Source organism: Eubalaena glacialis, chromosome 1 (genome assembly GCF_028564815.1).
Source record: "Eubalaena glacialis isolate mEubGla1 chromosome 1, mEubGla1.1.hap2.+ XY, whole genome shotgun sequence".
Lineage (NCBI taxonomy): Eukaryota > Metazoa > Chordata > Mammalia > Artiodactyla > Balaenidae > Eubalaena > Eubalaena glacialis.
The window spans coordinates 235,672,351-235,698,147 of record NC_083716.1 but is presented as its reverse complement, the minus strand read 5'-3'; the positions used below and the strand labels follow the sequence as shown (position 1 = coordinate 235,698,147).

Here is a 25,797-nt window from a genome sequence, read left to right as displayed (position 1 = left end):
CGGAGACGGCTGTGCAGTCGGAGCCCTCATCTGAGTGGGTGATGAACAAATGCTCAGGTACCACATACGGGTGATATGGAGGAGGCCGGGGCAGGGAAGGACATTGCTATGGACTGAACCACATCCCCCCACCCCCCAAATTCCTACGTTGAAGCCCTAACCCCCAATGCGGCTGTAGACAGGGCCTTTAAGGAGGTAAATAAGGTCAAATGAGGTCCTAAGGGTGGGGCCCTAATCCAATAGGACTGGTGTCCTTATAAGAGAGACCCCAGAGATGTGCACACAGAAAACGCCACATGAGGACACAGGGAAAAGGTGTCCATCCACAAGCCAAGGAGAGAGGCCACAGGAGAAACCAACCCTGGCCACACCTTGATCTCGCACTCCAGCCTCAGCACTGTGAGACAATAAATGTCTGTTTCTTAAGCTCCCCGGTCTGTGACAGTCTGTTACCCTGCAGACGGACACAGACACCAAGCCCTTCCGATACGCCACCATGTCCCCAGCCAGTCAGATCTTACCCTGCACAACCAAGGATGCTTCTGCCGGCAACTGTCCACCAACAGCATTTGCATGGCTGGCTTTCGGGCCAACCACATTAGGGAGGGTGAATCCCACTGCGGAGACCCAGCCGGGGGAGGACCGCCCTCCACACAGCGTACCCTCACAAGCTGAGCATCCACCCCGCTGCCCCTCAGGACACGGGGAAGATCTGAAGTCTCCTGAGAGGGGCGAACGAACGCACACCCACTCAGCAGACCTCTGTCTGAGCAGCGGGTGGGGAGGAGAGAGTCAGCGGGAAGAGCAGCCAAGGGTACCAGGTGCTGACACTCACTTCCTCCAAGTAAAGTAGGAGGAAACTGAGGGTCAGAATCCAAACGGCTTCCCCGAAAGCACACCGCTAGGAAGAGCAGGACCAGACATCATTCAGACACTCTCCTTAGACACTACAGTATATGCCCCACGATCAATAGTTAATATGACGGAGTCAAAGCAGAAAATGCCAGGAGGGAGGTTCAAGTAAAATGTGTCCGGGTATGAGAGAAGCCAAGGGCACAGCATTTCTGTTTTATTCCCAGGCTCGGGGAGCAGAGTAGAACAGTCAGGAAAGGCGTTCCTCTCGCGAGCAGAGCTTTCGTGGGGTGTTTATTGCTGCCAGGCACGTGTGCAGCTGGGGTGCCTGTGCCCCGAGGGACGAAGGCCGGGAGAGGAAGGAAGCCCAGGCCAGGCGAGTGTGTGCCTACGGGAACCACCTGGTCTGCGGGAGGAGTGGCAAAGTCCCGGGGCAAGAGGGAGGCGGGAGCTGGAGCCCAAGCTCTGAGGCAGCCCAGCCATCTGTCACCATCCGAAGCCCACAGGAAGCCCAGCGACTTCTCCCTGCACCTAGCAGGCCCTCGAGCCGCGTCGCTCAGCTACCCCAGCTCTGAAAACTCTTTCACTTCAGTGAACACTTAAAAAGGCAGTGCTGTCCTCTGGCATTTTCCCAGCTCCCTGGATGTTTAATTTCCAGCCTTTACATTTGCAAGGAGGAATTTAGAATGTCTGAAGCTGCTTACCAGTTGACACATGGTATTTGCACATCTTAAAGAAAAGTCACCAATGAACCCATCCCATTCTCTTTGAAATACTGCAAAATATCCAACCATAACCAGACTTTTTCATGAAGAATTATAAGGACGCAGTGGACTTGGGCAGATGCAGGAAATCACGCTCCAGGCTCAGGATGAGCATCTCACTGCTGACGGGACAGCCCGCGTGTCTTCCCCACTGTGACGCACTGGCGCTGCTCCTGCCAGCTGGGCATCCATGGAGGCAGCTCCTCCACTAGCCTTTGAGGACCTGCCCCTCTTCTTCTCTACCACCCTCCTGGCACCGCCAATCAAGGTGGCCAAGAGGTGGCTGATTCCCTCTGGCAACAGGAAGCCCAAGTGGCGGCCCAAGAAAGAAGTGCGGTACCCCAAAGACACAGGGGTCTTGGACCCCTCAGCGGCCCTGGTTCAGCCCATCACCAGGCCTGGTTCTCAGACTGGCCTCCCATGCTCAGGACTGCCCCCCACATCCTTCTGGTAAATTCATCTGCTGGAATTTGCTAGAATGGGATTCAGATGTTTTCAACCATGGACCCAAACAGACCAATTTATCATGCTCCGCAGCTTAAAAGGTAAGCAAGTTCTGGCTATTCTAAAAGGCAAAGGCCACTTGCTGAGGGCAAAGATTGCCTGAATTTAAGAACTTTTTTTAGTGCCCGAAGTTCTGAAGGCCATTCCCAAAATGGCAGCCACAGTAACCTCAAAGGCCTGGGTACCCGGCCTCATGCACTGGTCACTATAGCCTCGGGCCTCTTCTCTGGGTATTTCAGTCCTTGGGTCTGTGTTCATCAGGCGTGTTCCCTGTTGCTACATACATACGGCCTCATTCCAGGGAAGATGCCTTCAGGAGCTTGGTCCTCCCCTCTCACGCGGTCAAGCTCCACGGAGCTCTCACCACACAGGGGGTCCTGCGGGGGATCCTGGGGTCTGGTCCCACGACCACAGTCCCTGAGCACCTGGAGCCTGCACTGGGGAGAGACTGGGGGGCTGGGGGTGGGGACACAATCAGAGCTGGGGGCACAGGCTCCCCGCCTGGCGTCTCAGCCAGGAGACGTCCGTACGGCCTCCAGGGAGCAGTGACACTTGAGCTGAGCAGTGAGGACGTCAGCTGGGTTAAGAAAAGAGGGGCACGCCTGCCTGGGGGCAGGACCCGGACCACCAGAGGCCGTGGTGGAGCCCGAGATGACAGGTGGCCCCCAGGGAGCTGTCTGCAGAGGAGGTGCCTGCAGGGAGGGGCAAAGACCACGCAGGCCCGTCACCAAGGGCCTTGGATGCTAAGAGAAGCAATTCCATTTTCATTTCTTTATTTACCCCATGACTTGTTCTAAAAAGGCTAAAGGGGTGAGGCCAGGAATTTCGACTTCACTCTGAAAGCCCTGGTGAGCCATTAAAGGCTTTTAAGCAGGGCAAGGCCTGGCCAGATTTGTTTTGGAATCTATTTATGGGTTAGCTAAGCTGTCAAACACGAATTACCACATCAACGTCCTCGGACATCTGAGCGCAGAAGCAGAGACGTGCCTGCACACACCGAGGGAGGCTGGTAAGGATCGCCGGTGCTTGATCACGTAAATATAAATACGTGCTTATCACACACTCAATCAAAGATGCGGGGACAGCACACAACCTGTGAGGCCGATCATAAAAATCTCAGCGGCCTCCTACGGGTTATCACACTGTGAAAACTTGAAAAGCTATAAAATCTTTACTTACATGGAGAGCTCAGCAATTCTCAAGCAGGTTTGATGTGGGGGATTGCATGTTGCTGGGCCTTCTGGCTTTTTAACTAAGAAAGGCCTGTGAAAGGGGGCAAGCTCACGGGCGTCCCGTGACAGCAAACCACACCACCAATGCTTCCTGAGCCCGCTGGGTAGGACGCTGGGTCCTCCACCCACCAACGAGGCACGTGCCCACAGGGCCTGTCCACACTCCAGATTCAGGTCACTCACCGCTCCTCACGTCGTGACACCAGGATTGGGAGACCCGGAGCAGTGGTCCCCAAAGTCCAGTGCCCCACCCAGCAGCAGCAGGGGCAGCTCCTGGGAACCTGTCAGGGAGGCGGCATCCCAGGTCCCGCCCCAGACCTCCTGGCTCAGAGCCTCTGGGGCGCATCCGAGGCGCACACGCTGTCCGGGTGACTCTGAGAACCTCTGCTCTAAAGGCCACCAGCTCTACAGCCAGGCCCGCAGGTGGGCCCACCAGCCTGTACAGGTGCTGCGGAGGGACGAAAGCAGGTGTACGGGAAGGGAAGCCACGCCTTACAAACCCGCGGTGGCAACACAGCAGCTCTTGAACGGAGTGATGGGGACACAGGGAGAAGAAAACAACACACGCTATGTCGTCAAATTTCGTGATCTCAACGAAATTAAGAGACAGTTTGGTATCAAAGAGAAGCTAGGGAAGCCACGTTTGAACTAGAAAAGCATAAACAGGCCCAAGAAAACTGCAAAACAGACTCAAAGGGAAGTGACCTAACCTGACAGGGCCTGACCTGAGCAATGACCTTGAGGAATGACCCTGAGTGGACCGGGAAGGCCTGGCTCCAAGCACCATTGCAGACAAGAACCCCAACTCTGCAGAGGGGACCGACCAGCCAGGAACCCCTCGCTCTTATGAACACACAGTGCATTTTTTATAACATCCCAAGCACTTAATATTTCATGAATAATATATTCGCAAATGTTAATGTCCTGGCAAGGAAGGCAAAGGGCAGGTTCTCTGACTGGTGCAGAAGTTAGCTGGCCCTCGAGGGGACACCCGGGCTGCTGAGCAGTGGCAGGACCCCAGAGAGATCAGGGTCTACTTCCAGTTCAGAGGTCAAGGTCTGCTTTCAGTTCAGAGGTCAGGGTCTACTTCTAGTTCAGAGGTCTCCAACCAGTGGCGGGCCCACGGCACATCCTTCCTAACAGAGAAAGTGAGGCAGGAATGGGGAAGGAAGTACAGGGGTTATTTTTTTATTCCTGTGTCAAAAAAAACAGTGTTTCCCATCCTTGCTATTATCCCCCATAAGCAAAAAAAAAAAACAAAGAATAAATAAGCAAACTCCCAAGCAGATAAAAGCCAGCTCTGCAGTACTTTGCTGATGCAGCAGGAAGTGACGGCTGACGCGGACACGGGCTGTCATCTCCCTGACACACACTGAGCCCCACCATGAACACGTCTATGAAAAGCTTTGTAGGAGCAAAATCCGTGATTTGAGGCAAGTACACAGAGTTTTCTCCCCACCCTATAAGTAAAAGAACTGCCAAGGGAATGCTTCAGAATGTGGAGTTGTCAAAAAGATTTAAGTATGAAAGTTTCCAGGAGATTTACTCTTGGCCAGAGAACAAGTGAGTAATTTCCTTGAGCCAAGCAAAGGTTAATAATCAAAGAAGTTCGTTAAGACGGCCCTGAGCTCAAGCTGCCACGGCAGTTAGTGTAAAGCACTGGGTGGAATTTGCCGACTCAAGCAATTGGAGGAGGGACAGGAAAGTCACATCCTCACCCAGGAGCCAGTTTCCTAGAAGCCTTAGAGGAGAAGGTGCTGGCTGAGTCTCACACAGCCCCCGCCCACCTTGAGAGGCTGGGTCAGACCCAGGGGACAAGGCCAGCCTCCCTCACTGAGAAGTGCTTGATCCCGGTGAACACATGGGTCCATTACCCCACAGGTAATGCCACTGGTTCCCACCTGAAAAAGCAACGTGTGCCAGGCTGACCCTTGGTCAGTGCAGAGCTCTGCACTGCAGATCAGAGGCTGGCAGGGTCCACGGAAGTCCGGCTGGTGGTTTTCAGCCCAGCACTGTTAAGATTCTGGGCTACCCTGTGCAGCATCCCTGGTCCCCACTCACCAGATGCCACTAACACCTGCCTCCCCAAAGCTGGGACAACCAAAAATTTCTCCAGACCCTGCCAAATGTCCTCTGGGGGCAAAATGTGTTCCCTCTCTTTGTTAAGAACCACAGATCTTAGCCAAACACTTGGATTGACAAGGAGCGAAACTGACGTCAGTGGGGGTCACAAAGTGCAAGATACCTGCCAACCCATGAGACAAGGATGGCAAATCCTCTCTCTCAAGGACAGGTGCTGTCCTCAAACAGCCTGCTGAACTTACACCCAGAGCAAAGACGCTCAGACTCCTGGCGGGAGGGTATAATCCAACAACCAATCTGGAAAACAGTGTGGCAGTTTTTTAAAAAGTTGACTATACACCCATGACATCTCCCAGCCACTCCCTGCTAGATATTTACTCAAGAGAAACAAAAGCGCGTGCCCATAGGAAGAACAGTACGTGAGTGTTCACAGCAGATTATTTGTAAAAGCCAAACCCTGGAAATGAGTCAATCAATATCCAGCAACAGGATAAGCTGTGGGGAGCATAAACAATGGAATACGACTCAGCAGTAAAAAAGAGCAAGCGACTGATACACACAGCGACTTGTATGAATCTCAAAATCCTGACACTGAGCAAATGAAGCCAGATGAAGAAAGGGTCCATTACCACGTGATTCCGCTTCTGTTAAATTCTAGTAAATGCAAACTAATCCACAGTGACAGGAGATCAGTGCGAGCGGATGGGGGTGAGGGGATGGGTCACAGGGGGCAACGCCTGAGGAGACGAACACGTCCGACAGCGTGATTGTGGTTTCGGGGTGGTCCATCAAAACTCATCAAATTGTAAACCTTCAATGTGTGCAGTTTCTCTTGCAGAAATTGTAAGTCTATAAAGTGGTAGAATAAAATAAAGTAAGTGCAGAAAGGGCACGGCAGCTGTAAAATTCACCGAGAATAACTGTTCCGTCCCATGGGGACGGGGGGAGGTCACAGGACCTTACAGGTAAGTCCTGCCTAAGCAGGTGGGAACTCTCGGCTAGCAGCGCTGCACCCCCTCCCCCGACACTGCTACGATGCCGGGGGATGGGCGCACAGCCACCACCTACACGTCCCACTCCTTCCCCATCACCCAGGGGCCCATCGCCCCTCCCCGGCCTGGGGCAGGTACAGGGGTCTGCCCCCTGCACAGATGGGGACTAAGCCCCGCCTGAAAGGCGAGTCTGGTCTGGCACAGAACAAGAATGCAGACCGTCACCAAATGCCCTTGGAAGGAATGTTGTGGACAGAGCACTAGACGGGAATCAAAGAACTGCCAGCCTGACAAAGCCAACGACAGGGCAAGCCTGGGTGAGCCTCGCCTCTCTCCGTCCCCAGAGCCACTCTCTGAAAGAGGGACGGTGCCGTCTGAGCCGCCCGACCACACCTGCGGCGGAAAGCAAATCCTGTGCCGAGCCCCACGTGCAAGTCTGGCTCTGCTCCCCCATGAAACCAGCATCAGAGCCGAGCACAGGACTCGGCCACTTCCGGCCCTGCCACCTGGCTCTGCGTGACCTCAGGTCAATCACGTTGACTTTCAGGGCAGCAATTTCTCCATAATGTGCTAATTATAGCTCAGAGGGAAAGTAACTTCTATTTATACGTGTTTAAAATGAACTGCTTGCCAACACCTTTATTATTAAAAGGTCACATAATTCGGGTGCCTTAAATTTAATAGCTATAGTTTCAACCAGCCCGGAAAAAAAATGTCACAGATGTTCCGAACTCAGGTGAATTTTCAAAGCCACGCTGTCTGGAATCTCTCCCTCCTCCCAGACTGGGAACCTGTCACTGCAGGCCGCCAGCTTGTGCTGGGTGTCCTTGCCGTGCAGTCAAAACCGCCAGCCAGCATCCCGACGCCACCAATCACAGCAACGGAGGAAAAGCAAGCTAGCAGCTGTGATTTCCCTGGTGACCACGGTGAGTAAGAGACACCTGCAGGAGGAGCACGGACCACAGAGAACGCCTCAGCCCCTCTGCAGACCTTGGGCGGATCTGAGAGGTCTCCTTTCTGCATCGTTAAAACATGCAGAAAGGTAGGTGGGGGGGGGCGGTTAGTGGGTGAGTCCTGAGTTCGAATCCAGACTCAGCCACCTCCAGGTGTGGGTGGATTTTGGCAAAGCTCTCAATGCTAGGCCTCAAGCTCCCGGCCAGCAAAATGAGGGTTCTACCACCTCTGTCCTGGGGTGACCAGATAAGATGACACAAAGCATGCTAAGCCCTTAACACAGGGCGGGGTCGCCCACGCAATAAACAGTTGGTGCTATTACGGATTTTATTAAGGGAGGAAAAGGGAAGAAGCTAGGAGTGTGTTCGTGAAATGTTTAATAGAAATTTCTGGAATCTGGAGCAGGAGCAGCTGTCAGGGATGCCTCCAAGCGACGCTGTCATTTACAAGGCAAACCCGCGCCCGGCGGCCGCTGGGGCAGAGCTGCACCCCAGGTCCACAGGCCGAGCCAGACTCCTCCGCCAGGGCGCCCGGCCACTCATCCCTCCACCGCCTCGTGCTGGCCTCTCCCGACTGTCCTCGCGGTGCGGGGCATTTTTAAGTAGCTACTCCTGTCCTCTGTTCCCCAAAACGAATTCATAACTGAAGTCTGAAAGGGAACCACTGGGGGAGGGGGAGGCAGGGGCTGGGACTCCTTAGCCAGCTGGCCCGGGAGCGAGCCTGGCCCACGGCACCAGCCGTCACCAGCCATCGGCTCCCACGTGACAGATCCCGAACAGCTGCCTCCCTCAGGGCTTTCCAGGTACCGAAGCTCGGCACAGAGAAAGGTCCACACATGATGGCAAAATAATGCCCCGATGAAAGAGCAGGAAGTTAAGAAGGGCTCAGCTCCAAAGGGTCGGCCCAGAGCAAGTGTGGCCTGGCCGCTGGGGGGCTTTAGGGAGAAGAATCAGCAAGATGCCGCTCCAGCTCCAGCGCCCTCCAAGCTCATAAAAAAAGACTGGAACCTAAATAGCAGAGATCGTAACGCACAGAGAAAAGAGCAAGAAAACACACTGGGCAGATGGCTGGGGTCTCTGTCCACTGTGCCCTGTCCACTCGGGTCCCTTGTCCACCACCAGGCCCCATGTCTCCCCTCTTTGCAGTGTCGGTAGAGGACAGAAGGCAGCATGGATTTGGGTGGAGGAAAACACGAGTAAGCGCTGGGCCTTCATTGGTGGCTTCAAGTCTCGGTGGTCCTGCTCATGTGGACGCAGCTTCTCACAGCTCCTTACCAAGAATGGTCTCGGTGACATCACATTTTGAAACCAAGAGAGAAACTCTTGGTCAAACAAACTCAAGTTTCTGATTAAAATTTTTTGTGTGTGTCCAGAAAGCCCTAAAAAGGCAATCTCAAAGTCATCACTCTTTAAGTCATGGTTTTTTTCAATACTGGAACCCAGGCTTAACAAACCCCAGTAACTGAATCTAACAGGAGTTATGTAACAACAGCCAAGGTAACAGTAACCATGGAAAATGGATATTCCACACACAAGTTACTGGAAAAGTTCACTGCAATTAGCTTTGCACAGTATCTTCCTACAGAATTCTCAGACAGGGGTTGTTTAAGAATCAACACATGGTTGCAGCAGGATGGAGGGTCCTGTCCCCTATGGCTACAAGACTCGAACCCCAACCAAGACGGTCCATGCATCTCTCCATCCCTCACCTGCTAACGAGCAATTGCCAAGGCTGACGGGACAGCTCTAGGGATAAAACAGAACAAGACTACGTGCTCCCGCCCTCTCGGGAAAAGACACCTTAACACATCCACACAAACACCCACGCTCACAAATGTAAGTATAAATCGCATTACATTTCCATGAGAGAGACGGGGGCGGGGGGGACACCAACAGGGAGCCCGGCTACAGGGGTGACCGAGGTGACTTCCCTGGGTCCCTGGGGTTTAAGGTAAGGCCCCAAGAACAAGTGGCTTTTTAATACTTAAAGAGAGTCAAAGGGGACTTCCCTGGCGGTCCAGTGGTTAGGACTCCGAGCTTCCACTGCAGGGGGCACAGGTTCAATCCCTGGCTGGGGAATTAAGATCCCACATGCCTTGCAGCCATTAAAAAAAAAAAAAAAAGAGAGACTCAAGCCTTAAGGAGAATTTTGGTTGCCTGTTGTTGAAATAGACAAGCAAGACATCTGAAATCCTTCCACCATGAAAACGCACGGAGGCTAGGGCATTCCTTTTTTTTTTTTTAATTTATTTTATTGAAGTAGAGTTGATTTACAGTGTTGTGTTAATTTCTACTGCACAGCAAAGTGATTCAGTTATACATATACACATTCCTTTTCATATTCTTTTCCATTATGGTTCATCATAGGATACTGAGTATAATTCTTTGTGCTATACAGTAGGACCCTGTTGTTTATCCATCCTATATATAACAGTTTGCATCTGCTAACCCCAAACTCCCAATCCACCCCTCCCCCGCCCCCACCAGGCAACCACAAGCCTGTTCCCTGTGTCTGTGAGTCTGTTTCGTAGATAAGTTCATTCATGTAAGTGATAGCATTATGGTATTTGTCTTTCTCTGTCTGACTTACTTACTTCACTTAGTATGATTATCTCTAAGTCCATCCATGTTGCTGCAAATAGCATTATTTCATTCCTTTTTTATGGCTAAGTAGTATTCCATTGTGTATATGTACCACATCTTCTTTATCCATTCACCTGCTGATGGACGTTTGGGTTTGTTCCCATGTCTTGGCTACTGTAAATAGTGCTGCTGTGAATATTGGGTATCTTTTCGAGTTATAGTTCTGTCCAGATATATGCCCAGGAGTGGGACTGCTGGATCATATGGCAACTCTATTTTTAGTTTTCTGAGGAACCTCCAGACTGTTCTCCAGAGTGGCTGCACCAATTTACATTCCCACCAACAGTGGAGGAGGGTTCCCTTCTCCGGGAGCATTCTTTTTTTTTTTTTTTTTTTTTTTCTTTTTTTAAATGGAGCATTTAGGGGAAGAACATATGTTGTTACTATTCTTGCAAATTTTCGGAGGTTTCAAAGTCGGTTTTTTTGTTTGTTTGTTTTTGTTTTTTTAACTTTGGGGTTTTATTTATTTATTTATTTATGGCTGTGTTGGGTCTTCGTTTCTGTGCGAGGGCTTTATCTAGTTGCGGCAAGTGGGGGCCACTCTTCATTGCGGTGCGCGGGCCTCTCATTATCGCGGCCTCTCTTGTTGCGGGGCACAGGCTCCAGACGCGCAGGCTCAGTAATTGTGGCTCACGGGCCTAGTTGCTCCGCGGCATGTGGGATCTTCCCAGACCAGGGCTCGAACCCGTGTCCCCTGCATTGGCAGGCAGATTCTCAACCACTGCGCCACCAGGGAAGCCCCGGGAGCATTCTTTTTTAACTAAACTGTTAGAACAAGAGAATCCCTGTCCCATCAGCAGGTGACATGTTCAAAAGTTAAGCTTTCCCCACTTTGTGGGGAGAGGTGGTCATTGTAAGCAAGTCAGAGGAGAGCATGGGAGGAAGGGATGGACACTCAGAGCCGCCCAGAAGCTCAATCCCTAGTCGAGTGACAAGAGGTGACAACTTAAGTGTATTTTGCCATAACTGCCCCTCAGCTAAAAGCCAGTTTGGACTTTGAAGAGATGATCATGACAAAGTGGAAGTTAAAACCCAGGGCTCTGGCTGGATATTTTAGACCCACAGGCTCACCAAATGGAAATTTGGTTTGGAAGCAAAGGCAAGGCTGTGAGCTAAGATGGCTTGAAGGCTCGAGTCCGGGGAGAAAAAAGTCTACCTGCCAGCATAACCTGGGTGCAGCCCGGAGATGCACCCTGTGACGTGCAGACAGCAGCACGGAGCCGTGGCGAAGACATCGAGAGACTATACAGGGGAAGGAATCTGCTGATTCAGTCCCCCTGAAAGGCTGCATGGTCAAAGGCCAGCTCTGGGCAGGATGTGGAGGGAGCTGCAGGGGGTCGGATGAGGAGAAGGCTACGGACTAACAGCCCTTTGTGAAGTCATCGCTGGCTCAAGGACAACCCAGAAGACATGCCCCATATGGGCCCAGTCTGGGGAACAGGAATTTGGGCCGAATCAGGTTCTGTAATTAACACTGTAATTAACGCTGCTGAGACAGGAACCACACTATAATCTGGCTCCCAGTTCAGCCCAGGATGCTCCCTAAACTCATAAACTGGAGAGGTGAATGAGAGCTGAACTAGACACCTAGCATACAGGCCATACACACACACAGGCTCGTTAACCACACCTGCAGCATTTACCGTGTGCTCACCGCAATGACAGTGATACAGCACGGCCAGGATTACAGACAGTTCCACATCTGCTTTTCCTATCTCTGGCTAAGTCTGGGGAACCAGAGTATAGTGGAGATGTTGGAGATTATTATCATGGACAGGGTTCCTTCTGCAGACCCCTGCACACTCTCAGATGTCATACATAACAAGGCCTTCAACGTGTGTGCACCCGTTACACAAGGCACACAAGTGCTAGATCATCCACGTACTACATGGATTACACACACACATACAATATGTTTTCTTCCCTTTTTGGCTATTACTCTACTGAGTGAAATTTCACTGTTGGGTTTGTTGAGGGAAAGAAGACTGTGGGTGGAACAACTGAACACAATGCCCTGGGACAATCTGGCTTCCTCTGACCAAGTCTTCTCCTCCCCACCCTCCCCATCCCCTCCCCTCCACCTCTACCAGACCAGGTCGGTTCAGGGACTGAGGAGCAATGGATGGGACAGTGGCAGTCACTTTGGAGACTGGAGGAACCTTGAGCTCAATCAAAGTTCAACACCATGGATTCTAGACTCTGAAACTGAGGCCGAAAGGGACACATGTGTTTCCCAAGGGTTCCACAGCAAGTCACTGAGGCAGGAGCCTGTCTTGGCTCCCCTGGCTAGGGTTGCCTGTTCCCCTACAGTCACATAGAGTCATCAGGGCTGTGATCCTCCAAGACATCATTCTGCTTCCAGGAAGTGATCATGGTGTAACATGATCCAACAAGAAAATGCCTGTGTTCCATATCAACACATGGACTATTCCTAAAACCAAAGTCCTGGACAAAGAGGATGGCATGCCACCCCATCAACCAAAACCACCAAGGCCCAAAGTGGGGTTGCCCTCCCAAACACACACATGCTCAGCCATAGAATTCAAGTCAGAGCTCAATTCAAAGTGTCCCTTTGGGTTCAAGGTTGAACTGTATCGAGATTAACAACACACATTACTATATATAAAATAGATAACCAACAAGGACCTACTGTATAGCACAGAGAACTATACTCAATATTTTGTAACAACCTATGAAGGAAAGAATCTGAAAAAGAATATATATATTCAGTTATATATAATACATACATATTCAGTTATATATATATAACTGAATCACTTTGCTGTACACCTGAAACTAATGCAACATTGTAAATCAACTATGCTTCAATAAAATAAAATACAAAAATTTTTAATTTTTTTGAATTTTATTGAAGCATAGTTGATTTAAAAAATAAATTAAAAAAAAAAAAGATTAACAACAAAAACTGTCCTTCTGAAGCACAAGTTAAACCAACTTCCCCTGCAGAAGGAGACGCTTCGCATTCAATCCGCACTTAATAAGCACCTTGTCCCTGCTGTGCCTGCACTGCACCTGGAATCTGACACCATGACACCCAGACGGTACCGTTTCCAGAAATCCTTTGGATTCCATGCCAACACGGAGCCAGCCTAGGAAAACCCTGCATTCTATTAAAAATGCCTGCTGAATTATCATCCTCTGGATGGAGAGATATACAAAACATTAACTAGCGGAGAAGCAAAGCAATGGGTATGTAAGAGTTCACTCTGAACGTTCTTTCAACTCCTCCACGTTTGAAATTTTTCATCACAATATGCTGAGGAAAAGAGATCCTCCTCAACTTGTAAACAATGTTCATCTCTTTTAATTGCAAAATGTCTTGCTCACACAAATCCCAGACCCTAGGCTGTGGGACCCAGAGACCCAGAGGGGGTGCCTGCAGTCCACCCAGGGGGTGAGGGCTCCGTGAACTCAGGTGAGGGGTCTCCCTTGCCACGCCCCGCGCCACACAAAGCACCCAGATGTCTATACCAAAGAGTGGAGCAGGGTCCCATCTTCCCGGATGAGGGAGACTGCACCGCGCTGAGATTCTTTTATGTCCAAGCAGGTGACCTGGAAACTGAAAATCCTAGAAGTGCACCTCTTCAACCTGCATCCCCTCAGAAGTTGAAGCTGGGATTCTAGAAGAAACACAGGCTCTGGCGTCTGAGTCTGCAATTCTGAGCCACTTCAGAAAAAGCAGCACTGCCACAAAGTCCAGACCCAGCTCGCCATCCGGGCAGGGTCCCCAAGACGCACAGACAGAAGCATAAGAGCCAACTGCCTGTGATCTGAGCTCCTACCGCTTCCCCCCCACCCCACAATTCTCCTGCCAAGCAAGGAGTTGAGGGAAAGAGTTTGGGGCTTCGGAGGTTTGGGGGGGGGGGGTGGGACTCTAGATTTAGAGAGCAGGCAGGAAGAGATAGATATATAATTTTTTTATGCCCCAGCATAAGATGACCAGAAGAGCAAGTCCAAATTGAGAAACCTGGGTAAAACTGAAATTATTCGAGTGAAAAAAAAAAAATAGAAACACACTTTTTTGTGTGAAGACAGTGAGATTTCTTTGGGCAGAGATGAGAGTTTTCAAAGGCCTCCTTCGGAAGTGAGATGCCAAGATGCCCAGTCAGCGACCCCCCGCCCCAAATGGCATTAGCTTCCCATCTTCTGGGGCTCAAACAGCGCTTCTTGCAGGAGCTCCTGGGCTCCTCAGGGCACCTCCTCCAGCCCTCCCAGCCCACTGCACACTTGGCCCGAAGCCTGTGCCTGCCCTGACCTACACAGCAAGCAGCCTGTTCGCCTCTGCGCTCCCAGCACGTGGCTCTACAAGTCTACGGATTAAAGCCATAAAGTGAAAAAATAAATACACACCTAATAGACAGATACGGTATAGCTACAGAGACAGAGACAGAGAGGGAGACACAGACACAGAAGAGATTTAGGCACCAGTCCAGCACCATGGGACACGTGCTCTGGAGCAGGCACAGGTGGCCAGGAGACGACCTGGCTGGATGAGCAGGACCGCAGGGCCACCAGAGCCCAGCCTCAATCATACACGTCCCCCCGCGGACTGATTCAGCTCCTGGAGAGCAATGCACGCTAGCTGTACTCCTAAGAGGCTGCCGTGCCCCTCAGACACCCAGTTAAGATTCTGCAGGGGAGGAACTGGCTGCCGTACATCCCAGATGCCTGCCCCTCAGCCTGGATGACAGACGGGCGTGACTCGTGAATCTATACATCCGAGCCCACCCTGCAGGGGCAGGGTCCTTCCACCACAAATCCCAGGTAACCGGGTAACTGCCCTGCTGTGGCTGAGCACCCCTCCGGCCCACACCTTAGGGCTTCCAGGGCATCTAGAGGTGGAATCCCCCAACACGGCCCCACTCCTGCGTTCCCTGGGTCAAACTTCTCTCCCTCCTCCCGCTCCCTCCACCCGAGACTCACAGGCAACCTCAGGCCTGCACCTGCATCTTTGGGGGCCCATCTCTGTTTCCCTGCTCCCTTGCCCAGGCCCCCACCTCCCCTTGCAACAGCCCAGTTTTGTTTTCTTTTTTAATTAATTAATTTATTTATTTATGGCAGCGTTGGTCTTCGTTGCTGCACGCGGGCTTTCTCTAGTTGCGGCGAGCGGGGACTGCTCTTCGTTGCGGTGCACGGGCTTCTCATTGCAGTGGCTTCTCTTGTTGCAGAGCACTGGCTCTAGGCATGTGGGCTTCAGTAGTTGCGGTGCATGGGCTCAGTAGTTGTGGCTCGCGGGCTCTAGGGCACAGGCTCAGTAGTTGTGGCACACGGGCTCAGTAGTTGTGGCCCATGGGCTCTAGAGCCCAGGCTCAGTAGTTGTGGCTCGTGGGCTCTAGGCACGTGGGCTTCAGTAGTTGTGGCTCACGGGCTCTAGAGCACAGGCTCGGTACTTGTAGCGCACAGGCTTCGTTGCTCTGCGGCATGTGGCATCTTCCCGGACCAGGGCTCGAACCCGTGTCCCCTGCACTGGCAGGCGGATTCTTAACCACTGCACCACCAGGGAAGCCTGACAGCCCAGTTGTGGACCCTCCCTGCCACTCCCCACCACCACCGGCCGCCACCACCATTTCTATCCTGCCTGGTAACAGCCGAGCATCACAGCACAACCCTTTCCAAATGGAAATCCATAATCTGTAATTTCCACGGCCCAATAAATAAAAGCGCTCCCAGCATGCTCTCTGGGGCTCACTGGGCTCTTCTCCATCCTCCGGCCTCTCCTCCCCAGTTCCCCACAGGCTGCAGAGAATGGGTTCTGGATGTTCCACTCCTATTACCCACCCGCCCGGAAAGCCTCCACTGCCTGATTCCCACCCAGCTTCCAAGTCCAGTTAATCCCATTCCCCTCCCCTGCATCACACCACCTGCTTATTCCAGTCTGGACCAGTGTGGCCTCCTGGGCTAGGTCCGACTGCGCTGGGAGAGGGGCTCCAAGCCCACACGTCTGCCCGTACCCCCACATGCAAAGAGAGTGCTTTGCCCACTGTCGGTGCTCAATAAAATCTGGTCTACTGATTCTCATACTGGCCACTTCCCACGCTAAACAAAGTGAGGGTAAACCCAGCCCTCCCAACCCCCATCCCTGGAAATAAATATTTGCATTTGTACAGCCACTGGAGACGTTCACACAGGCACACACCCTTCTCTCTCTCTCAGGCCCTCGGGTCCTTACCAGCTTCCCGGGTTTGGCCTCGTGAGCGTGGCCTTTGTGGAGGGGGATGGGCGGCTCCCAGGACACAGCCGGAGGAACAAAGAAAATAACCCCTTGGGAGTAACAGAGAGTTGGCAACACTTCGCTGATCTTTTTCCCTTTTGTGTCTCCGCATAATTGCTACGAACAACAGAGACTGAAGAGCGCTAATATGTAACCATTAAGACCACAGATCAGTTTGGACGGGGAGTACACAAGGAGTTTCCCTTCTGATGCCAACGGAGACGCACAGGTCACCTAAAACCCGGCGCCGAGGTGTGAGATGGACTCGGGGCTGGTCTGGGCTCAGCCAGGAGGACCCCCACTGACCACTGATGTCGGGCAGGAGCCAGGGAGAGCCGAGGGGACCCCGTTCTAGCCCCGGGGGAAGAGCGCCATCCGCAGTTTCAAGGAAAACACTTCCTGGTGAAGGATTTCACTCTCACAGCTCCATTTACAAAGCTACACTTATTCCACTAACAGAAAATGAAGAGCCTATAGAATATCCAAAGCTAAAACCCTAACGTCTAAGACAGTGCCGGAAACGTATTAAGCACTTGACTATTCGTTTCTGGACAAACGGCTGGAAAGAAGGAGAAGCAAAGGACGGAGGCAGCAGGCAGCCACCATCCTGAGTGTCTGCAATGAACCTTGAACAGCAAGGAAAGATCTCCAGACGGGGGCCACCAACGGAGCGGGTGCAGGAGCAGCTGCGCTGACCTGCGAGAAGGGGTAAAAGGACGCAGCGCTGGCTCCCCGGCGTGCACCCCCCAACAGGAACGGGGACACGTGGGCACCAAAGGCACAGCAGCCCTATTCCCACCAGCCCCGAACACGAAACCACCCAAATGCCCATCATCGGGAGAACAGGGAAGTAAATGGAGGCAACCAGCTCCAACCACATGCAATACAGATGAGTCTCGCCCTGCGCTAGCCAACTCAGGTTTTTTGATCTGGATGCTGGATACACTCGTGTGGTCAGTTTGTGAAAACGCCCTCCCTTATGACCTGGGCATCCTTCTGGATCTATGTTCTATGCCAAAAAAAAAAAAAAAAGAGCTCAAAAAAACTAGGGCGTTTGAAGTGGTCTCAATCCCTCCAATCCCAAACTCCTAATAGTAACATACGGAAAATCAGAGATCCAGGCTTGATCGTCGAAGCTAAAACTGAAACAATTGTTTGTTTGTCTGAAATTAGGGTTCACCAGCCTGACCTGACAGGAGCGGGGTCAGGACAGGAGGAGACTGAGTCACTGCTCACAGCAGCACCCAGATCTTTGGAAAGCACAGCAAAGGGCAGGCAGGCAGGCCCACGGAAGTCCCCTCCCTGGAAAATACACCAGTTCTCCCCTCTCAGACAAGGACAACTGGACACACAAACAGCAGACTCTCAGGGCAATCCGCTCTCTCCAAATCCACTTCTATTTCATTACAAAAGGGAGCCAGTAGCTACCACATCTATAAGACCAAATCTTGCTGACGGCCACCATCTGCCCTGACACAGAGAATATGAAGGAATAAAAACTCTTTCAGGAAACTAAGGTGGGTCTTGTTTTGTTGTAGGTACTCATGAAAAATTTTTTTTTCTGTCGTACGCTCAGTACTGCTGGTAGACTATGTCCATATCACCTCAAACTCATTGAATGAAAACTAAATTAACTGCCTGAAGATACTGTTCCCCCTTTAAGACTATTATCTGAGGATCCGGTAACAGTAGCTTTGTGTGCTAAGCTGGAAAGGGACATGGTTGTCTTTGCAAGAGCCTGCTGGATGTTGACATTTCTAAGACCAAACATAAATCGTTTGTGAACATGGCCGGTAATTATTTGGAATTCTTCTCCCAGAACCATGAAAAGTGTTTCCCACCCTTTAAAAAAAAAAAAAAAAAAAAAAAAGCAACTTCTAACCAGGATGCTAATGACAAGCAGACGGCATAGGCAGTTTCTGAAGATTACACAGTCGCTTGTGTAGAAACACTGCACAAATACTCCAACACTGCAGCCCAAAAAAAGACAGTCCGCATCAAACAGCGGGAGAAGTGTGAAATTTGCAAAGGAGCCCCTGGTTAAACAAAAACACCAGTCTGTTCGCAGAGAGCTCAGGGTGGCCACCTGTTCAGGGCCGGTGGCGAGTTCTGATTAGCAGTGGGAGAAACAGTATCAGAGCGATGACAGCCCCCGCTCGGGCCCTGGGCCCAATCCTCCAGCCTATATTTAGTCTGCTCTTTGTGGAAATGTCCCAACCTCGCACACAGACAAGCTCTTTGGCTGGTTGCTCAAAGGGTCCAGTAACAAATCTCTTCTGCCGGGGCAGGTACCTTCTCTCCTTCCCTCCCTGGCCGCCACATGCAACCAAGGCAGCCCCGCCAGCCCGGGTCAGTCGTGAGCAGAGAGCACAGGGAGGTGGAGGGATGGGACCCACTGCGATGCCAGCCCTGCCCCTGGATGGGTCATCACTGCGACCCGGTGTGCAGGCTTCCCACACCACAAGACGGGAGCCAACGTCCCCCTCAGCCTCAGAGGCCCGCAGCTCCCGGAAGGACGGGGCTCAGGGCAGCACACACCGGGCCTGGTGCTCAGAACCCGAGGAAAATCACAGATGCTGCAGAGATTAGAGATGAACATCTGCAGAGTACATTTTCCTTCTCAGAGAAAGGTACTTAACAAAGGGTAGGAATTATGTGGCTAAGCACCAGATCAGAACCCCCAACCCTGGATTTTAAAAATAACTAAGCCTGATCCGCTTTGCCAAACTCAATCACTTAGGCGAAGGCCTCAAAGAATCTGGAGTGTTGGGCAGGGGGTGGGGGGAGGGGTGGGGGACACGGGTTTGCTGGAACGTCGAGAAACAAGAGACAGGACCAAATCGGTAGTTCAAACAAGCCAGAGGGAGACGCACCAACTGTAAACGCCTGCAGGGTACACAGGAAAAAAAGGATGCAAAATAAGAGATTTTAGTCTTAACAAAATAAAAAGTCAGTTTGAGACACACACACACACAAAAAAACCACAACCAACAACAACAGAGGTGGTAGTAACAGGGTTCCAGGTTCCGCTGTGAAGGTTCCTGCAGCTGCCAGGGCTGCTTCTGCCTTCTGAGTCACTTCCACCAGGCTCCCCACACAGCCTTCTTAAGCTGCTAATAACATACAGCTCTCCTGTTCAGAAATGCTCTTTTAGCTGCACAACAAAAACAAAATGTATCACCTGCCAAATTATCATAACAAGTGAATACGGAAGAACCCCACTTAAACACACAGGAGACTACGCTAAAGATCAACGAGACCGTGGAGACACAGGAAGGGAAGTCCACAGAGCCCCGGACTGGGATTTACGGTCTCCCTCCCTAAGGGATGCCCTTGGCAATGTCCACCACCCACCAGCCACGCTCCTCGCAGGGCGCTCAGCACCAGCACCGCGGAAGCAGAGTGAACCTGGACTTGAACCCATTCGAACCTGGGCTTCAGGGCCTCCTCCACTGCGTTTACGCTGTGTCACCAGAAGCCACGCCCTGGGCTGCTGTCACCCACAGGGAAGGACAAGAGGACGCCCCTCCACTGACGGAAAGCACCACGCGGAGCCCTGGCCCAGAGACGATGCCCAGCCCGCCGCCGCCAGAGCTCCCTCCCCTCCCCGGCCATGCTTCTCAAAGTGCCGTCCCTGGACCAACACCACCAGCATCCTCTGGAAACTTGTCAAAAGCACGTTCTCAGGCCTGCTCCAAACCTACAGAACTGGAAACTCTGGGGGCAGGGCCAGCAACCTGTTTTCCCAAGCCCTCCATGTGATTCCACTGTGCGCTTAACTTCGAGGACCAAGGCTCCCAACGGACCACTGAAGATACTACATTACGTCAGCCACTCAGCCTGTCACTCATCCATCCCTATCAATGGTACCGATGCTACATCTGAAATTCACTTACACCCAGGAGGAAGAAACACCACCCTTTTGCCGAGAGCCAGGTTGAAAAAGTTGCCAGGATTAAGCAAGCACATGTTTTTCTTCCCCTACATGCACTAGAGAAAACTTCATTTCCACCCAAACACCACACAGCATTTAGTTTCCACCCAGGCTAATCCACCAGACCCAAAAACACCCCGGCCCTAACACCTGTGCTCTTGTGACAACTATCAAAACACCGTCACTTCTGCCAGAGGCTCAACATTGTTCAGATCACCAGTGAGGGGCAAGAGGACCCAAACGCCAGAGAAAACGTGAGCCCCTCTGACAAGTCACCTACTCAACAAACAATTCCCGGGCATCCCCCAAGGGCCGGACACGACACACCGCATCACTGAGGAGATAGAACACAAGCACGACCTGATTTTCTTCGAAGGGCCCCCAGTCCTTGCTGGGAGCCGGGGCCTGGGGCAGATGGGGAAGATGCTGACTTCGGCCAGGCTGAAGGGATGCCTGGAATCTGGAAGGGTAGGAGGCCGTTAAGGTATGAAATTTCACCTGGAAGTGACGGCCCGCCACCCGAGAATTATTTTGAAGGAGGAGACTGTGGCACTCATATCAATAACGAAAAGGCCCCAAACTTACAGCTTGTATGAAGCCTGAAAGATTACGAACATAGCCAAGAGTGTCCAGGAAGGGTTATGCTCATTCACGGCAGGAAGAAGGGATTTGTTCCTTAAACACACACACCTGCCCCAACCAGATTAAATAAATTCTTACAGGCAAACAAACTCTTACAGAAGTTCTGCCGAGGTAAGCAACCACACAGAGAACGTAAGACTTTCAGTTAGTGGCAGCATCCGCTACCCCTTCCTGTCTTGGGTAAAGGGGACACGTGCTTGGGATGGTTTGTACATTCAGCCTGTGGGAACTATGAATAACCAGGAGCTTCATTCCTAGCTCAGAAAGGGCTAGAGAGCCAGCGATGAGGTTGACCAGCCCAGCCCATCTCTTTCCAGCAAGTTTCCTACCCTTTCTGGGCCTCCAAGGTGGCATCTGTGTCATGGAATCATCACAGGAGGGACTGAAATGACGCAGGTCAAGCACGCGGCGCTCTGCTGTACACAGGCGCTCAACAGAGCTGCTGCATCGCGGGATGAAAGGGGCTCCCGGCCCCATCTTCCCAGGCTCCCCAAATGCTGGGGCTCAGCCCTTCAATGCCCCTGTGTAAGTGCCCTGACCAGGGGTGCCAGGCGGAGTTCTCTTGCCGAGGACTGGGCCACTGTGACCCCTCCAAGCCCTCCCAGGAAGCCGCGCAAACCACCGGCAGGGCCAGTGGGGAACTCAGTGCCCCCCCTCCCCGAGCAGCTGCTTGGTGAGAGTGGAGGCATGAATGCTGGTTAGGGGCTCGACCACGGCCCGGCTGAGTGAGCTGGCCGGGTTATTATTTGCGTCACGGTTCTGCGGCAGGCAAGCTGAATTACAAGGTGCAACGGCTAACAGAGGCTTTACCCGTACTAGAAGAACAAGCTTTATTTAACAAGAAAGGCAGCTGACTCATTCACCTCAACCCCATCAACCCCAGGTGGGCTTTTTAAAGGAGAACTGGAGGGGGGACCCTAGGCAAGATGCTTGCTAACCCAGGAGGCAGGCTGGTCCCCGTTCATTTCCAGGCACGGAGGACACCCAGGGTGCCGGCCACGCCCCTGGGGGACAGCCCAGAAATCTGACCAGGTCAATCTGAAAACAACAGGCAATGCTTCCTTAAACTCCGGAGATTGAAGAAAAAAAATAAATCTCTCAAAGTCCGAAATAAAGATTTGAAAAAACACTTTTCTTTTTTCTTTCCTTTTTCTTTATTTTATTTTATTTTTTTTTTGGCAAGGTAATGTTTTAAAACAGGACTGAAAACTAAATCACATTCCCCATGCCTTCAAGCAGGGTCACAGACCCATTCAGATTTGGGGATCTCGGTGAGCTCTTTCGACTAAAATATATACAATTCGGCCCATCATTAAGAGACTTTCCAGTCCAGACCCTCTTAGAATCGCTGTGAAATAAGCATTAGCCGAAACACCCTCCCCTTTGACAAGCCCACTCCTCACTCCAACAGCCAGCAATTCTTGAAAGACTCCGGAAAACAGGGAAATTTTAAGTAAATTATGGCACAGTCAAACGCTGGAATATTACGCCGACGTGAAAAATCGTATCTTTGAAATTGTTTCATAACGTTGAAAAGTGCTCACTTTATGCTAATCAGGTAGTTTTGTAAGTATGACTCCAACTTTGCGTAGGTACACACAGAGGAAGGAAAAAAGCCTAGCTGCATCTCCTCTAAAATGCAGGCAATTTTCTGTTGGTTGAGGCAAGCGATGTTTAAACCATTTCTTATGACGTGCATATACTTTCCTGATTGGAAACGGTCTTATTTTAAAATTCAGGGAGGTTTACGTTTTGCTACTGTACCATCCTCACCTGCAAGGTTCACAGGCAGGGGCAGATCTGCGTGCGTTTCTTAGAGGTACTGTGATCCTCTGGGCGCACACTCAGTTACAGCACGGAGTTAAATGCGTCTGCATTCTCCGTACCCCACGGCAATGCTCTCCTACTCAGTGTGAGTGAAGAACCCATATCCTACACAATTGCACAAAACTGTTTCTGCATGCTTCTCTCCTCACAGGAAAAATGTCACCCTGCCACAACTGAGCAATCTTCTCAATTTCCAAAACATCAATGATGTAGATATAAATCACAACCGTATCTTAAAATTGGTAGTGTGTGAGAACATTTCATTATAACAAATGAACTTATATTTCATTAGGAGGGGCATTATAACAAATGAACTTATATTTCATTAGGAGGGGCATTATAACAAATGAACTTACATTTCATTAGGAGGGGCATTATAACAAATGAACTTACATTTCATTAGGAGGGGCATTATATTTCTTTGGGGGGCTGCAGACCTAGGTTCAAAGGATCCTTTGGTTCAGACCCGACTTTGACCTCAGACACACATTCAGGAGGTCATCATTCTTCCCTGAATGAAGCTGGCCCACGTTCTCTCACAGGGTTGGTACAGCCCCACATCCAGCTTATGAATGCAAGAGCACGCTTGCTAAAGTTCTATACAAGTAAAAAGTGGTATCGTTGTTAATAATAATGCAAAGAACAGAATCATATTTGAATGGTTCTTAAGCCTCATTAAATTAACCACAGCCCAGACACAATATAAACATTCCTTTTTCTAACAAAAAAATAATAGCATTGCCAAAGTCCCAAGCAGGATTCATCACTGATTCTGCATCTTATTAATGATAACAAGGTTTCCAGCCAAGAAGGGGCCTAAAGTCTGACATAGTACAGGTAGACAGCAAGCTACCAGAAACCACCATCTAGGAACCACACAATGTTTTGGTTTTTTTAGGAAAGAAGGAAAAGAAAACAAAAATGAAACCACATCCTCTTGCTAGAAAGTCAAAATGCTTTGCGGGGGGTGCGCGAGACCCCAGAACTGGGCTTCGCGATGGGAAATGAAAACGAGGCAGCATGAATCACACTCAGCTAGAGGTCTCTGCACAGAGACTAGGTGCTCTCAGCCAGGTGCTTTCAGTACTAGTCACCAGCTTTCAAAGTGTTTCATCATCAGACTCCTATGGATGCTGCCAGAGAGCTGCGGAGAGACAGCGGAAACAGGCACAGGAGCCCTTCACTTGGGTGGCCACGGAGCCAGAGCCCCGGCTCTGGAGGGACGTTTCTGCAAGCTCACCCAGCATCAGCAGCCGTGTGCCGGTCCCGCGGCCTCCCGCGAGTCTTGTCAGAGCCACACTGCAGCCTCTGCCTCTCGAGGAATCTGGAAGCATCTTAAATCGCCAACAGGGCGGCCAGGTGCTCTGAGAGCCAGGCCCACATAAGGCTGGAGCGCTGTTCAGACCCTCCCCGGAATTAGCAAGTCCCCTGTGGATGCAGGCGGCCAGTGAGCATCCTGGCTGGGAAGCTGTTCAAGTCCACGGGGCTGCCAAATGCCAAGAGGATCAGCACCGCCACATCCACCTTCCCCACCTAACTGGTCACGCGTCAAACCAAGACACTCTGGGGTGAGCAGTTCAGGCAGCACGGCGCCAGAGCAACGCTCTCCTGAGGCCAGTGCCCCCTCACCTGCAGATGGAGGGGAGCTGGGCGATGCCTGCGGCTGGGCTCCCGACACACTCCTGCCAGGCCTTAGAACCTTCTCAGTGTTCCTCAACTGTGGCCAGAGTGGCTTTTGGTTAGGACAGTTCTATATTATGGACAACCCACCCTTCAGTTCTTTGACCATCATTGGCCAATGGCAGTGAGAAGGGAAGCAAGGGAACAAACCGGAAGCCGAGTAGCAGAGAAATAACAGCCATGGTAAACCCGAGAAAGCACAGGCCCAGGAGAGGCAGAACTCAGCTGTAGGGCTCCTGAGGATCACTGCCTCGCCTGACTTGCAGGAAGGGTGGGTGGCCTCCCAGTGCCAGGTATGTGACAGTGAGACCCCCCCCAGGGAGGGTTCTTCTGATGTGACCCAGGACTTTTGGTAGAAAACACGCCATAGAGAAAGCCAGCTTCTGCACAGGGGCAGGTGGACCAGCACCGGGACACGATGCAGCCTGCAGCGGGGGCTGGCTCTCCGCTCCGGCTAAGGGCAGCTCTCTCCACTGTGCCCCCGAAATGGCCAAAGACACCAAAGGGGTTGGCCCTGCCCTCCTAAACACCCCAGCCAGAGCCTCGCCCCCAGCAGCAACACTTCTCAAAACACCTCTTCAACGTCCAGCAAGACGCTCGGCCCCAGCCTGGTAACCTGTCGCGGTCCGGTGGCGCCAACCCCTCCGGCTGCCCCGGGGCTTGGGCTGGGCCGGGTCACTCGGGTGGCCCAGGACGCGGCCACGCGGAGCCACTTTCTCACCAGAGACTCTACTGCCCATTAGCACATTATCGCCGGCGATCCATCTTCCCTGGCAGAGCTGGCGGCGCGCTCGCCCGGCCCTCGGCCTCCCCCTCCGCTCTCGCCCGGCCTTGCGGGGTGAGAAGCACCGCAGTGCCCACTCGGCGGGGCAGCCGCGTGCCACGGCCCGGCGCGTGTGTACACACGCACGCACACACACGCGCGCGCCCGCTCCCCCGCGCCTTCCAGAAGCCCCGCGGCGGCCCGGCCCTCACCTTCGATGGCGATGACGTGCTCCCGGATCTGGTTCTGCAGCACCGGCTCCTCCACGCGCTCCAGCAGCTCGTAGATGGAGTAGATGTTGGGGTGGACCGACTCGAAGCGCTGGATCTCGGCCCGGATGGCAGCCGAGTTGGCCAGCTGCTGCTGGTAGTTCATGGTGCAGGCACCGCGCCCGGAGCCGCGCGCCCCCCGCCGCCGCCGCCGCCGCCGCCCCGCGCCCCGGGGCCCGCGGGCCGCCGAGCCCGGGGCGCCGCAGCCCCCGGGGAGCCGGGCCCGCCGGCGGCGGGCGGAGGAGGCGCGAGAAGAAAGGAGCGGGCGGAGCAGGCGCGGGGTCGGCCCGCCGACTCAGTTCATGGCCGGGACGCGCGGCCGGCGGGCGGGCGAGCGAGCGGGCCCCGGCGCCCCGGGTCAGCGGGCCCCCATGGAGCGCCGCGGCGGGCGCGACCGGCCCCGGAGGAGGCTCGCTCGGGCGCCTTCC

General features: G+C 52.4%; 1 protein-coding gene across 4 annotated transcripts in view; it reads right to left on the bottom strand.

Annotated features, from left to right (window-relative positions):
- Positions 1-25,482, bottom strand: part of AGAP1 (ArfGAP with GTPase domain, ankyrin repeat and PH domain 1) — a 543,249-nt gene extending 517,767 nt beyond the window's left edge. For all 4 annotated transcript variants that reach the window (XM_061188805.1, XM_061188822.1, XM_061188813.1 and 1 more), the window contains exon 1: positions 25,313-25,482. In XM_061188805.1, the coding sequence (XP_061044788.1) occupies positions 25,313-25,475 (163 nt within the window). In that variant the 5' untranslated portion in view covers positions 25,476-25,482. The remainder of the gene's footprint in view (positions 1-25,312) is intronic.
- Positions 25,483-25,797: the final 315 nt, after the last annotated feature.